Raw genomic sequence first — 15,944 nt, forward strand, 5'->3', positions numbered from 1 at the left:
ATTATAATAATAAATTGACATGAATTAACCAACCAAACGAAACTTTAACCTTGCGGTCGTGGGTTCGTTTGGAGAAGTTTTTAACCCGTCCATTTCACTGCCAATGATTTATTTTTATTTTTCTTTTGAAATTTCTCTTTTATTTTTATCACATAGTAAAAATGATATAGCCAAGTGGAGCCACTGGGACTCGCACCAGAGCGATCTCAACGGTAGGGCCCTTGTGTCCTAACAATGCCAACAAAATACCTGTCGTAACAGTGCCTACAAAATCCCGCAACACCCAATCCAAAGCTTAAAGGACCAACCTTTACACGTTTACGCCCACTTGCTAACCTGTTCACGAGTTGCCCAGCCTTCTCTCTCTCTCGCTCTCGCTGTTTTATCTGCCCCCATCGTTACCGGTAACCTCACGTTTCTTCAGCTTGAGAGCTCTAATGGCCACTATCTCCGCTACTTCTGCTACCTTTGGAGCTTCTCTTAAGCCATGCTTCAAGAATAATAAGGTGAATAAGGGCTTCTTTTCTTGTAAGTTCATTTTCATTAAATTAGTTATGTGTAAAACTCAGATCTGATTCGCTTATAGGTGTTGAATTGATTCAGATTTTGTAGTGATATTATTGCCTTTTGTTTTGTTCCCTTAGAATACCCAAAACTTCTTCTGTTAATAGGGTGAAAAATGAAGAAGTTAAATCCGGGTTACATGAAGATCTCTCTCTCTCTGACTGGGCATTGATTTATTGTTTACTAAGCTGGAAAATTAGTCAGTATGAATAAATTTAGTTAATTTCTCTTTCTGAGTTCTGGCAACTGTTGAATTGAGAGGACCATAGACTTGTGACAATGTGACAGACCCATTTGTTTAAATTAGGAGGCCGGACATAGATTGTGTACCATGTTATTAGTGTCTGGTGCCTTAGTTTCGACCATCTTATTGTTTGTGTACAATGCTTATCTCACTCTTCTGTGGTCTTGTGTAGCTTTAAAATTTTAAATTATGTTTCTGTACTTAACAATCTTTTAGTTCCCGTTTGACACATTCTCAGGGTTTAGGACTACACCTCATGCCTCCCGAGCTTAGGCCTCTTTTGGTTACACAAATGAGATGAAAGTTAAAAGTTAAATAAAATATTATTAAAGTATAATTTTTATTTTGAAATTTGAAAAAGTTGAATTATTTATTGTAATTTATTTAAAAATTTGAAAAAATTGTAATGATTAGATGAGATGAATTGAGAAAGTTTGTGTAGACAAACCAGCCCAGTCTGAAGTTTTGAAATATTATTCAAATGAGTTCTACGGACCGATTATGGTTATAAGATAAGTAAAAGTACCAATACATTTTTATGATAGCTGATGTGGGAAGCTTTCACGTTAACACTTCAAATTTGGGGTTTCAATGACTTTAAAATAATTGAGATACAAGTTATTTAACTCTGAAGTCCTAAAAAGCAGCTTGTGCAGGTGACTGGTGGGACTTCAACAACTCTGAAGATGGTTAGAGCAGGTTGGGGAAAGAATGTCTTCCCTGCTTTAAGGACCTCGCGCTTCAATGTTTGCTGTGCGGTATTTCACGTCCCTTCTTACTTTGGTTTCTTGAATGTTGACAAATGAAGACGAAGACTCACATATCTAACGTTCTTTTAATTTACGTGTGTGGCAGGCCAAGCCCGAGACAGTGCAGAAAGTTTGTGAGATAGTAAAGAAACAATTGGCATTGTCTGATGAGACTGAGCTCACCCCAGAGTCCAAGTTCGCTGCCCTCGGAGCTGATTCTCTTGATACGGTAATACCGCAACTGGGTGCTTAGTTTTTGCTTCATCTTCACCTGATAAGATTATTTTAATCAACATGATTACGATGATGAAATAATACTGGCAATGCAGGTGGAAATAGTAATGGGTTTGGAGGAAGAATTTGGAATCAGCGTTGAGGAGGAAAGCTCTCAGAATATAACCACAGTCCAAGAAGCAGCTGATCTGATAGAGAAGCTTGTCCAGAAGAAGCCTGAAGCTTAGAATAAGAGCTGGTTGGTTGGGATGTAACAGTTTTGTTACTATTGAGGCAATATCTTGTTAAGTAATTTGTAAGGGCTAGTTTGCTTTCCCTCCAAAATGTTCCTGTAGTTTTGATTTTTTGAATGGGTGTTCCTCTTTATCAGTCTCAGAATTAGAACTGATATTGTTTTGAAGTTGAATAGATTAATTTCAAGGAACTTGTAGCTTCTGTATCAGATGCAAAATCCATTTGGTATTGACTTTGATGATTTGGACACCAATGGCCAGCAGTGTAATGAATTTCTCCATCCCTAATACTGCTCTCTCTCTCGCTGAAGATCAGAGAAAGCATTTTGTATTTTTAAGGATTCGTAGATATATTTGTTACTCTTATAGCGAGTATATCTCGGGTAGGAACGTTGATTTGTGTATTATTCTTATTAGAACATCTTCGTTAGCTTGGTCAAAATTGAAGAATGGTTAAAATTTAAATAATTTGTACAAAAAACACTCCACATTAGATTGGACATCTCCAAAACAATTTAAATTTCTGTTATAGTGATTGACCAAATATAAAGAATCACAATTGATTCACTAAATATAGAAAGTGAATGGCTAATCTAATGTATAGATTGAATTTAAATATAATAAGTAAATATAAAAAAGTGTGATATTGATTAAATTTTAAAAATGCATTTAATCAAGTCAATGAGAATGTCTGGATATAAACAGTAAAATTATTTATATTTTTTTTCCCAATAATAATATATGTACAATTCTTTTTCCCTTCTTTTAGATCGCAAAAATATCGTGCGTGTATATTTTTATTCGAATGTTGTGCGACTACTGCTCCGACCACATTACTCCAGGTCTCCATCAATGGTCTTCCCACCAGATCCAACCAACACAGAAAAAAAGTTCTGGATGACCCTAATATCTCGTTTATTTTAAGTTATTAACTCATCTTCTTATTTAAGATTCGTTTCATTAAAAAATTTATTTCAATTCATTATTATAATTTTTTTAAATTTTAATATAAAATATAATAAATAATTTAATTTTTTTAAATTTTAAAATAATAATAATATTAAAAAATAATATTTTAATAATATTTTATCATCTCAACTTAATTCAATTTAACATTCAAATGCAGCTTAATTATTATAACTTTTTCAAATTCTCGTACAAAATAAAATAAACAATTTAATTTTTTAAAATCTTAAAACAAAAATAATATTATAACAATATTTTATTTAACTTTCAACTTTTATCTCAACTCATCTATTTTCATCTCATTTATAAAAACAAACGAGTCAGAACCAGAGACAGTGGAAGATGCTATTTGGGAAGGCATTTCTGCCGAGATATATGGGGACAAAGTTCAATCAGCCTGCAAAAAAGCATGATTCAAAATCTGGCTCGTAAGCCTCGTTTGTTTTCAGAGATGAGATTAAATAAATTAAGTTGAGATTAAAATTAAAAAATTAAATAAAATATTATTAGAATATATTTTTTAATTTTATTTTTATTTTGAGATTTGAAAAAGTTGAATTGTTTATTTTATTTTATATAAGAATTTGAAAAAATTATAATGATGAGATTAGAGATTCTCAAAATATGATCTTAAAAATAAATCAGACCTAAAGATGTTGTCGAGGCAATGTTTACAGCGCTTGATAAGGAAGGGATGGAAGAGTTTGTAGTTATATGGAAAATTTGGAAACGAAGAAATGATTTTATCTTCAAGGATGTTTTTACACACCCAAATAAACTTGTGCAGCAATATTTGGAGCTTCTAAATACAAACAGGAGATCTAGCAGAGGTTAAGGGCAGGCTTAGGAGTGGGATGAAATATAAAATTCTCATATCATCTCATATCATCATTACATAATTTTTAAATTTTCATATAAAATATAATAAATAATTCAATTTTTTTAAATTTCAATTCACATTTTTCAAATTTTAAAAAAATAATAATATTAAAACATAAAATTATCATCTTACCTCCAAACCTGTCCTAAGAGGTTGCATCTGAAAACTGGGAGGCACCCCACTAAGAAATCTAAAACTTAACTACTGAATTGGGAGGCAACTCCCTAAAGAATTCTAAAACTTAATTGGAATGCTGGTGTGGATAAAGTCCAGTGCAAGGTTGGCACAGGTGCTGTTATTCAAGATTGGTAAGGAGTAATCCTGGCAACCCTAAGGATGAAAATAGATATTTTTCCTGATGCAGAATCCTCCGCAGCTCTTCAAGCAATTATGTTTTGCAGGGATTTGGGCTTCAAGAGAAAATTATTGTAAAAGGGGACGCACTTAAAGTGGTTCAGGAGCTGGAGAAGATAACTGAGATTGGGACTAACACTAGAATGCTTCAGGCTAACACGTGTCGTTTGGATAATAACGTGAGATGAGATAGAGCAATCTTAACAACATTTGAGTTTTGATCGTTTTGGAGATACCTCAATGTATTCTCTCTCTTTTATTAGAAGTTTGACAACAAGCCTTCTATACCCCTCGAGAACGTAGTCCAATGATAGATTCGGATAAGGCCATTCGATATATATATATATATATATATTTTTTTTTTTTTTCTCATTCTTTTTTATACCTGAATATATTTTAAAAAAAAAAACTCACAATATCACTTCAAAATACTTTCTCAATCATTAAATAAAAATAAATAAATTTGTGACCCATATCGAAATTCATTTTTCCGGACTAGTTGCAGTTTCCTTGACAATAAAGTTTATTTTTCAGTAAATGTGTAAAGATATTTCCTCAATTTAATTGGCGTAACAAGATTTACTTTATAAAAATAATTTGGACACTGATTTATGCCCAGAAGAAGTTTAAATAAATATCTATAAAAAAAAATATTGTAACGAGGACACCAGTACAGTCAATATTCCGTCTCCATCACTTTCAAAAAAAAAAAAAAATTCCATCTCTATCACCCATTCCTCATCGGTGACGTGTACGATCCAGATTCAAACTCTGGCGTGCCCGTCTATATAATCTCACCTCTCCTCTTCTTCCTCCTATCTTTTCATTCTTGTAGTTTTATAGCTCCTCCGTCTCTCAAGTAACTACGAGTTTTACTTTCTCGAGTCGGGGGAAAGGAGCTAAGAGTCTAACATTCCAAGCTTCTCAAATCAGATCTGACGTCAAATTCTATCACGATTTTGAATCTTTTTTCTTCTCTTAAACTCGGTTATAATTTATTATGTCAATCCGATCTTTGAGAAATTGAACAAAAAACCCCAACTTAATTTTCTGTAATTTGTAAGATCCGGTGGAGATCAGGTCGATGTTGAATTTGTTGGTGATTATAGGATTTTGAATAAGATTTTAATTTATGGTCGTTGCTGGGTCGAATTGGTTTGAGGGAAATAATTGTGAGGGTATTGAGGAAACCCTAGGTGAGATGGGGAAGGATGAGACTAAGGTCGAAGACGTAGAAGAAGGTGAAATTTCTGATGGAGTTTCGGTGGAGGAGATCACCGAGGAAAATCTAAAAAAGCAGGAGAATGCTACCGCGACGACGAAGGTCTCGTCGAAACCAAAAGCCGGAGCTAGGGTTTGGACGATGCAGGATCTGTATAAATACCAGGTCTCTCGTGGCTATGGTTCGAGCTTGTATAATCTGGCGTGGGCACAGGCCGTGCAGAATAAGCCTCTGAATGAGATTTTCGTGATGGGGGCGGAGGTTGACCTGGACGAGAAATCGAAGCGATCGTCGGCTCCGCCAAATTCTAACGCAAAGGAAGTTGATGAAGTTATGGTCGATAATGATAGTAAGGACGAGATGGATGCTAAAGTTGTGGATGTGGGGAAAGAGGAAGGGGAATTGGAGGAAGGTGAGATTGATTTGGATTCAGAGCCGATCGAAAAGGAGGTCGAGTCTGAGGAAATTAAAGAAGAAGCAGTTTTGGGCAGAGAGGGTGTGAATGTTGAGAACTCGGAGATTGTTTTGGAGAAGCGAGTGACTTGGATTCGGGAAACTCTGGAGAGTGCAACTGTGATCGAGGCAGAGACGTAAGTTCGCAATTTGAATGGTATTGGATTTGGAGTATGATGGGTAACTTGCCTAATTGAGACACTTACTTGGGGTGTTTTGGCGATGGATAATTTCTTTTGAAATTGATATTTTTGGCTGGTTTTTTGTTGTAGATCATTTGGGGAAGTTTGCTCCCGAGTGCACAGCACTATGGAGAGCTTGCGAGAAGTGTTGTCAGAAAGTAGTGTTCCCACAAAGGATGCTCTTGTTCAATTGTTGTTCACTGCGATTAAGGCAGTCAATTCGGTAAGGCACCAGTAGTGTTTTTGAACTTGCCACATTGTTATCATCCCTGGGTATTTGCTTTAAATAGCGTATCTTATGTAATCTTAATGAATTCGACGATCTGGTTTTAAACATGGGAGAGCTTCAATTGTTGTTTGATTGCAGGTGTTCTCTTCCATGAACAGAAACCGAAAGGAGCAGAATAAAGAAAATGTGTTGAGGTTTTAATCATTCTTTGATTCTCAATTCTGTATTTTATTTGAAATTTGATGCCATCGATTTTTCAGTCATCTCAATTTTTGCATTTTGGTTACAGGGTCATTTCTGATGTCAAGTTCGGTAATCCCCCTCTTTTCTCCTCTGAGCAGATGAAAGAGGTGCGGTTTTTTATAACTTAGTTAAAGAAGATTTTCTGGCCTCCCCTTTGTTTTAGCTTAGGAAGATTGTTGGTGTTCTCGAATCTAAAACTTGGTGTCCTTTTCACAGATAGAGGTCATGAGGTCCTCTGTGGATTCTGTTGATGCTTTATTGAGTACGATAGATGGTGTTAAAAGGAAAGAAATGGCGGCAATTGATGCGGCTAATAATAAGGATTTTGATGCTTCAACCACAAGTGATGGTCGCGAATTGACTTCTAACAAGTTATCTTCAGATTCTATCGCTGTTGGATCCTTGGTTCTTAGTAACGCAAATATTCTACCTGAAGTTTTGAAACCAGGAGTTTCTAGTTTTAAGAGTAGAGCAATTCTGCTCCCGCTGTTAGACCTTCACAAAGATCATGATATAGACAGTCTCCCCTCTCCCACACGGGAAGCACCATCGTCTTTCCCTGTACACAACATAATGGATATTGGAGACGGGATGGCTAGACCAGTGTTGCCCACTGCTAAGGTGGCGCATGACACAGAAAATTCAAAATTGCATATTTATGAAACTGATGCACTCAAAGCTTTTTCTACCTATCAACAAAAGTTTGGTCAAAATTCCTTGTTTACAAGTGATCTCCCTAGCCCGACCCCTTCAGAAGAATTTGATGATGGGGATGGTGACACTAGTGGGGAGGTTTCTAGTTCTTCTACCATTGGCAATATAAGAAATGTTAATCCACCCTTTTTGTGGGGACCACCAGGTACTCCCTCCATGGACAGTTCTAGCATGGATGGACCAATTACTACTAAAAACAGCACGCCTATAACTTTTGGGTCCAATAGCATAGTGAAAGCTTCAGCAAAGAGCAGAGACCCAAGGCTTCGCTTAGCCAATTATGATTCCAATGCTTTATATTTTAACCAACACCCCTTATCATCGGTGCATGACACACCCAAGGTGGAACCCGTTGGAACGATAAGCTCAAAAAAGCAAAAAGCTCTTGAGGAGCCTACCTTGGAAGGCCACGCACTGAAAAGGCAAAGGAATGGATTGGAAAATTCTGGGGTTGTCCGGGATATGAAAAATGTGTCTGGAAGTGGTGGCTGGTTGGATGACACTAAAACGGTTGGGTCTCAGTTAATGAACAGAAACCAGTTGATGGAGACTGCAGAAACTGATCCCAGGAAAATGGCTGAGATTGTAAGTTGTTCTGGCATTAGTTGTGCTAACGCTAATGCAACAATTAGTGGAAATGAGCAGGTGTCTGTGACTGGTACCAGTGCCGCAGCTTCCTTGCCTGCGTTATTGAAAGATATTGCTGTGAATCCAACTGTGCTGCTAAATATACTTAAGATGGGACAACAGCAGAGTTTAGAAGCAGATGTCCAGCAAAAGTCTGCTGATCCTGCAAAAAGTACAACACAACCTCCGAGCTCAAACTCAATACTGGGAACAGCTCCCATGGTGAATGTTGCTCCATCAAAGGTCTTGGGGCTTTTGCAGAAACAGGCAGCAACACTTAAGGTTCCTTCACAAATTGTTCCCATGGTGAGCAGTTCATTTATCTATTGCCCACTTTTCTGAATGCGGAAACTATATCAAGAATTAAGTATGTGCCTTTTTTAGTCGGAGTTTGTTCTTTTTGCTGGCTTAGTGGCTTATTTTTTTTATTGTTGTAATGCAGTTTCAACATTCCTCTGCTCCTTTTGTCCATTATTTTTTAGTTGCATTTAAATTGCAATGTGGTCGGTAACTTTTAGAAGGGGTTTACTTATCAGAAAACTTTTACAAGGCGTTTTAATTTCACTTTTATTATTATTATTTTTCTGAATAATTAGTTTGTTTAATCTTTAAAGAGGTTTGCTAGGTACAAGCGGTTTAGCGCACCAAATCGCTTACCAACACTAGCATAGTTTTTTTTTATTGAAAAAAGAAATAAAAGAAAAAAAAAATTGAGAGAAGAATGCCTTACATTTAACATCGGTGTGTGGTTTGGTGCGCAAAATTGCTTGCAATAAGACTTTTCCATCTTTGAATTGGTTTCCCTTAATGTTGGTTATGTGATTAGATATCTCAAGAGATTTCACAAAAGTAAACTCACAAATTGACGTGATTTTATGTAGTACATTAGATGTACTTTACAATCTGACGTATGACATAAAACTACGTTAGTTTGTAAGTTTACTTTTATGAAATCCCTTTGTGGCTAAAACATTTCTCATATCTCAAATGCTGTTGAATAAGAGTTGTACAAATTTAAGAGAACTTTTTCCACTTACCCAGTTAAGTAAGATAAAGTTTTATTTGTCATTCCTGCTGATGAATTAAGTAAAATTAGACAATAAAGTTGATTCTAATATTAAACATTTTAAATGATAATAAATTATTGCTATGCTTGCATCTTTTGAATATAGCGTGATGCATGCTTGATGATGACAGCACCTGCAGGAGGACTTGGGTAAAATTCGCATGAAACCCCGTGACCCTCGCCGGATCCTCCATGATAATACACTTCAAAAGAATCCAAGCTTGGGATATGAGCAGCCCAAAATTACTGTACCCCTTGCGTCAAGCACCCAAAAGCAAGAGGGTCAGGTCGATACAAAGTCAACACCTTTTCAATCAGTAACGCAACCTGACATTGCTCGGCAGTTCACCAAGAATCTGAAAAATATTGCTGATTTTATATCTGTTTCCCTAGCATCGACAACTCTACCAATAATTTCTCACAGCATATCTTGTGGAGCAGTGCAAGGTAAACCAGAAAAAGTGGATATGAAAACTGTAGCTTCAAATTCTGAGGACCAGCGCTCTGGGACAAGTCCAGCACCTGAGATAGGTGTAGCAATGGCCTCTCGTCCAGAAAACATGTGGGGAGATGTTGAGCATTTATTTGAAGGATATGACGACCAACAAAAAGCTGCTATCCAGAGAGAGAGGGCAAGGAGGATAGAAGAACAGAAGAAAATGTTTTCTGCACACAAGCTCTGCCTTGTATTGGATTTAGATCACACACTTCTCAATTCAGCTAAGGTAACAGCTTATTTAGTTTTTTATTTGCCCTTTTTGTGGCCAATCCTGGGAGAAAGTGTTTATTTTGTAATATCTGTTGTAATTTGACTCACATCTTTCAGTTTGGGGAAGTAGATCCAATTCATGATGAGATATTGAGGAAAAAAGAGGAACAGGATCGCGAAAAACAGCAGAGGCACCTCTTCCGCTTTCCTCATATGGGAATGTGGACCAAACTACGACCTGGTATTTGGAATTTTTTGGAGAAGGTAATTGTGATTTATTGATCGTTTTGCTTAAATAATTAATGGGCGTTTTAGTTCAATTTGAGGCACTCATTGGTTTTCCTGTTTGAATTTAGGCTAGTAAGCTTTATGAGCTGCATCTATACACTATGGGGAACAAACTGTATGCTACAGAGATGGCAAAAGTTCTTGATCCCAAAGGGGTTCTGTTTGCGGGACGAGTTATCTCTAGGGGTGATGATGGTGATCTTTTTGATGGTGATGAGAGAGTTCCAAAGAGTAAGGATCTGGAAGGGGTTCTGGGTATGGAATCAGCTGTTGTAATTATAGATGATTCTGTGAGGGTTTGGCCGCATAACAAACTGAATTTGATAGTTGTAGAAAGGTTAGTTACCCATGTTTGAGGTAGAATGTGTGACTTGTGTAGTGATTCTACTTTGGTAGGTAGCCTCACTCTTTCATCGCAATACTGATGCATTGATTTATTGCAGGTATACATACTTTCCCTGCAGTAGACGCCAATTTGGGCTTCCAGGTCCTTCTCTGCTTGAGATTGACCATGATGAGAGACCCGAAGATGGAACTTTGGCATCCTCTTCGGCGGTGAGGCTATTGTTCAACTTGCATAGAGATTTTGCAAATGATTAACCACACTCCTGCCAATCATTTGTCTTTATGTCCCAAACAGGTTATTGAGAGATTACATCAAAACTTTTTCTCACATCAATCCTTGGATGAAGTTGATGTCAGAAATATACTGGCTGCGGAACAGCGGAAGATTTTGGGTGGCTGTAGTATAGTATTTAGCAGGGTGTTTCCAGTTGGCGAAGCCAATCCTCATCTACATCCATTGTGGCAGACAGCTGAACAGTTTGGTGCGGTGTGCACCAATCAAATTGATGAACAGGTGACTCATGTTGTTGCCAATTCACTTGGGACTGATAAGGTATTATTGCTAATTTCTCTGATATCTAGAACCCTAGTTGAAACCTTGCTCACTTAAGTCATTTAAACGTAGAAAAGCTTTGGGGTCTGCATGATGCCTGGAGCCATCCTCGCTGTGTGAAGTTCTTTTAGAAACGCTTGTTTCTACACTCTAGACTTAGCTTAGCAAAACAGTATTATTTATTTATTTATTTTGGATGTGCGTTTAAAGAAAAAATTTGCTTATCCATTGTTGTGAGCAGGTGAATTGGGCTCTTTCTACAGGAAGATTTGTTGTATATCCAGGCTGGTAAGTTACTTTATCCGAATCATGGAATAGTTTTTTCCCCAGTTCCTCTTTTTTTTTTTTTTTTTTAAAATGGAATTGACGTGCCTTCTCCCCCCTCAACCGGTTCAACCTCTCTTTTTGCTGTAAAAACAGGGTGGAAGCATCAGCGTTGCTTTACCGAAGGGCAAATGAGCGAGATTTTGCCATTAAATCGTAAAACAATCTCCTCCCATTGGTAAACTTAGAAACCAACAAACATAAAATCCAAAATCGCACTATGCTTCTGGACGGGTCATGAGTTCGTGCTGGATAGGATCGGCAAGACCTAAGAATGCTAGACATTATTTTCAATTCATGTTACCCATCCAGTATAGCTGGGGGGAGAGTTCAGTGAAAGCATACATAAGATTTGAAACAGGCTGGAGATCTAGGATTTTTCAATATTTGGGTGGTTTACATATTTTAGGCGAAAAGAGTATTTTGAGCCGAGTGGTAATAGTTGACCAAAGATGAATGGGAGGGTTTTGGCTGTGACTGAAATTTCCCAATGCGGCAAGGTTTTGGACAATATGGATTGCCGTTGAGACCTTGGCTAGTCCCATGAATCAATGCATCGGCCTCCTAGGGACATCCAGAAAATATCAAACGGAAGTTAAAATGGTTAAGAAACAATATGAAAGAGCCACCGAGTACCGACCCACTGGAGCTGCTTTGAAATGCTTCAATGTGGGAAGTCCATAGAGAAATTGAGAGAGAGAGAGAGAGAGCGCAAAGGCTTCCGTCAACTTTTGTTCTGAAATTGTTGTCAGCGTATTCGGGTGTGACTCTGATGATACCGGCATTCGGCAACAGTTCACTCAAAAGGATCCTCAAGTGTGGACTAGTGGTTGTTTTTCCTAGTTTCTTTTCGTCATTATTTTGTTTTCAATTCGTAATTTAATGGTCGAGACCTCCCTCCTCTCCTGCACAGAAAATGTTATAGTCTGGGGAATCTAAGAGCATACTTTGAAATGAAATGAAATGAAAAAGAGAAGAATAAAGAATGACTTTTAATTCAAACCTTCGCCTCTTGAAACTCATGTAGAAAATAAGAAAATAATAGGATTTATTCTGTTATAATGAGGATTGAAACTACCTATAACAATGCCTTGTGGCAAAATGTTCTCGTCATATTCAAGTGATTGCCCAGTTGATCGTACTTAAATTGGTCATTGATTCGGATTAGATGTTTAATTAGGTGGATAAGTTTTTATCTTTTATAATATTTTTAAGAGAATTTAATTATAATATTAATTAGTTAATTTGTAGTACGGGCTCATATGTTTTATTATTAACTAGTTATTGATCCATGCAATGCGGGGAAATTAATTAAAGCATAAGAGTTTAGAGGTGAAGAAGTCAAATGGGGAAAATAAATATGAATTAATAATTATAATAACATGTATATTGTTTTAGTAAAAAATTAATAATAAAATAATAGAAGAGTTATAATGTAGGAAAGTCAAAGAAATATGTAATGGAAGATAAATAACCACTTTAAAATGAAATTCTTTTTTTCTTTTTATTGAATTAGTAATTATAAATTGCCGGAAACCTGTTATCTCCAATTTCTTTTTAATCTTAATATAAAAAAATTGAGTAAATTTATTGTTATAGACGATGAAATGTCTTTTTAGCATATAAAGAGTTGATATATGTTAATAAAATTAAATGAAAAATAAAATATAGCCTTGAGATAACTTTCTAGAATTTTTACCTTTTAGAGGATGGAATCAAATGAAGTTCGTTTTTTGTCATGATTATGATGGTTAAAAGTTAACTAAATTAGTATTCAAGAGTTTTAGGGCTTTTGGAATAATGATAAGAGTCTTTCACAATTGATATCAGAGTAGGGATTATGGAGGGGATGATTTATAGGTTGAATTAAAAAGCCTTTATATATGTATGGACGTAGTGTTAAGTCGTTGAATACTAATAGATAAGTGAAATTGTTAAAAGGGAAAGAGCTACCATCGAGTCAGTGTCGATAAGTGGACTGTCATGGATGTCAGATTCGGTAGCGTGATTGAATGTTATGATCTTGAGAATTAAAAATTTAACCAAATTAGCATCTAACAGTCTTAAGACTTTTGGATTGATGGTTGAATCTTTAACAGTCTTCCTCAATTCCTTGAATTGTTACATGACTTATTATAAATATTCAACCTAATGGCAGTAATTGATTATATCTATGTATATACCTATATATGTCTATATATATACACACAAATATGTACAAGGGCCGTGGGATTGCGAGATGTACATAGATAAATTTTTAGCCATAGAGAGATCACAGACTGACATGATTTGATACGGTATGTTAAATTATAAAATTACTTTTATTCTATAATATATTTTACGTGTATAATATGAAATAATATTAATTTGTGAGTTGGAATAATTTCCTTGTAATTATATCACTTTTCAACCAGATATATACATCAATCCAAAACTGTGAGACCACCGCGAGATTTAAGCTTTGTTTGGTTCTTCAATTACTCTCAACTCATCTCAACTCATTATTACAACTTTTTCAAATCTCAACACAAAATATAATAAACAATTCAATTTTTTCAAATCTCAAAATAATAATAATATTAAAAAATAATATTTTCATCTCAACTCAATTCAACTCAACTCACTTCAACATCCAAACACATCCTTAGGAATCCATCCAAAACGCCGCACCTACGGGTTCGCTTGTCTATTAGTAGGCCACTGCATTGCCTGCTGTCACAGATGATGTCTCTCTCACGTTAAACGTAGGCTTCCAGTTATAAATGGCAATTCCCTTGATCATATACCCCAATAGATTTTATAGGTTTCAGATGGGCAATTGGTGAAGCTCAAAAATAAGTATAGTGCACTTAACGTTTGTAATTACAGTCACTACTTTTAGTCTTGGTTTGGTTGCTTTATCTCGATTTGCACGGAGAGACTGAGAAACTATCGTTTCTGATCAGGAGGCCAGCTTCGAAAAACCCTTTATATAAAAGAGATCATAAAACAAAGGTAAGTCCAGAAGTTAAAGAAATCCCACCGATTGACAAATTAAAATATCACATGCAGAAAGACTCCCAATTAGTCACAGCAGATCAACATGAAGCGAATTAAAGCTTTATGCACCTGGCTGCAGGCACAAGATCAAAGAGAACAGAAATCCTTATACTCTACGAATGAGGACGTAAATCCTGGCACAGATCACGTGTGTTTTTTTATTGGGGGTGTGGGAATCAAAATCCAATCCATTACAATGTTTGACGTCTCTGTGTAAGTTGTTGGGACAACGGATATCGCGAGCGAGCAACAACCACGAGAAAAAAAAAACATGGGCATGTTGGGTGGATGAGGGAGCAAGGAGACGAGGCTTGGAAGGGAGAGAATATACTGCATGCAACGTATCTTTTAGATTTTGATGAGGTGCATGCAAGGATGTTGGTGGAGCTGACCGAGCTTGAATAATGCCAGATAAACATCACGGCATCAAAAACCCACCAAATGGGGAAGCAGATGTACGTACGACGATATTATTGGACTAGAGAGCAGCAAAAATCTTAGGACAAGGAGAGCAAGAAAATCTGAAGGCCAGGAGGGAGGAAGAGAAAGTCGACGCGGAGAGATCAGAACGTACAGTGAGGGAGCTCGAAAGGTGGCCTGATCTTCTGTATAAATAAAGACTGAGCTTAATTGCTTGGTTGTTATTGAAGAGGATAGTACTGTTTTTATAGTCACTGGAGACTCTCTATCTGGCTTTACTTGAGCATGTCCGAATTTCTCTAACTCTGAATTGAAGTTTCCTAAAAGGGCCTGTGAGCCTTTTTATTTTTTCTTTATTTTTTCCAAATAAATTTCTCTTAAAAAAAAAAACAATTAGAATATCATATACAATGCTCCTTGACGACTTTGCGAGCAGTAGAATTTATAATTAAATATTTATTTATTTTTACGTTTCAACTTTAAATTAGCATAAAAAATTAGAGTATTATTTGAGTAAGGTCTTACGTAAGTCTTTAAAAAGCTTGCGCGAAATCGATACGTTTTAAATTTGTATATATCATTATCTTAAACTTTTTTGTTTAGTTTATCTTTTAAAGAGGAATGTTTTAATGATAAAATACTATGTAAAAATAAATTTATAAATTAATTTGATTGGACGTATTACGTTAAATTACAAAATTATGATAAATTTTATATAGAAGTTTTACACAATACACATCTACTTAATCAATATGTGATTTATCATTTTTCTCATTCTATCTTAATGCTTAAATGAGTGTGTTTAAATAAAAGAATAAAAATATCAAATCACATATTGATTAGATAAAAATATATGATGTAAAACTTCCATGTAGCATTTATCTAAGATTATTATCTAACGTAATCCACGAACATTTTACAACACCTTACAAAGCGTTTATAAAAGTACAATTTTGCATAACTGATCTTAGAGCATTCACAATAGATGTTGTAAAATACATTTATATGTAAAATATGAAGAATGTTGATCAAAATAGAGATCCAATAGATGTTGTAAATCATCTTTATTTTTCAAATAGTTACAATAATTTCGCTATGGGTGAGTTTGGTTATCAAACTCATCTCAATTCATCATTATAACTTTTTTAAATTTTAATATAAAATATAATAAATAATTCAACTTTTTCAAATTTCAAAATAATAATAATATTAAAAAATAATATTCTAACAATATTTTATCATCTCAACTCAATATGATTTAGAGGATACTGAAATACTGTTCACATATTTAAAATATCTTTAACGT

The 15,944-nt window shown here is 35.5% G+C and overlaps 2 protein-coding genes across 5 annotated transcripts; both read left to right on the forward strand.

Annotated features, from left to right (window-relative positions):
• The first annotated feature begins 294 nt into the window (after positions 1-294).
• Positions 295-2,312, forward strand: LOC109005510 (acyl carrier protein 1, chloroplastic-like). Of its 2 annotated transcripts, none has more exons than XM_035686564.1 (4): positions 295-506; positions 1,456-1,566; positions 1,664-1,786; positions 1,887-2,312. In XM_035686564.1, exons 1-4 carry the CDS (start codon positions 438-440, stop codon positions 2,016-2,018), a joined length of 435 nt encoding a protein of 144 aa, XP_035542457.1. In that variant the 5' UTR covers positions 295-437; the 3' UTR covers positions 2,019-2,312. The 2 variants fall into 2 exon arrangements, with proteins under 2 accessions (XP_035542457.1, XP_035542458.1); XM_035686565.1 differs by having other exon boundaries at positions 1,465-1,566.
• Positions 2,313-5,064: 2,752 nt separating this feature from the next.
• On the forward strand, positions 5,065-11,791 carry LOC109005509 (RNA polymerase II C-terminal domain phosphatase-like 3). 3 transcript variants are annotated; one of them, XM_018984479.2, is made up of 12 exons: positions 5,065-6,036; positions 6,172-6,304; positions 6,449-6,504; positions 6,600-6,660; positions 6,770-8,200; positions 9,092-9,685; positions 9,787-9,933; positions 10,026-10,294; positions 10,401-10,512; positions 10,598-10,855; positions 11,097-11,143; positions 11,276-11,791. In XM_018984479.2, the coding sequence occupies exons 1-12, from the start codon at positions 5,357-5,359 to the stop codon at positions 11,337-11,339; spliced, it is 3,852 nt and encodes a 1,283-aa protein (XP_018840024.1). In that variant the 5' UTR covers positions 5,065-5,356; the 3' UTR covers positions 11,340-11,791. The 3 variants fall into 3 exon arrangements, with proteins under 3 accessions (XP_018840024.1, XP_018840025.1, XP_018840026.1); XM_018984480.2 differs by having other exon boundaries at positions 9,101-9,685; XM_018984481.2 differs by having other exon boundaries at positions 5,991-6,079.
• Positions 11,792-15,944: the final 4,153 nt, after the last annotated feature.

This window comes from Juglans regia, chromosome 16 (assembly GCF_001411555.2).
Source record: "Juglans regia cultivar Chandler chromosome 16, Walnut 2.0, whole genome shotgun sequence".
NCBI classification, from domain to species: Eukaryota; Viridiplantae; Streptophyta; class Magnoliopsida; order Fagales; family Juglandaceae; genus Juglans; species Juglans regia.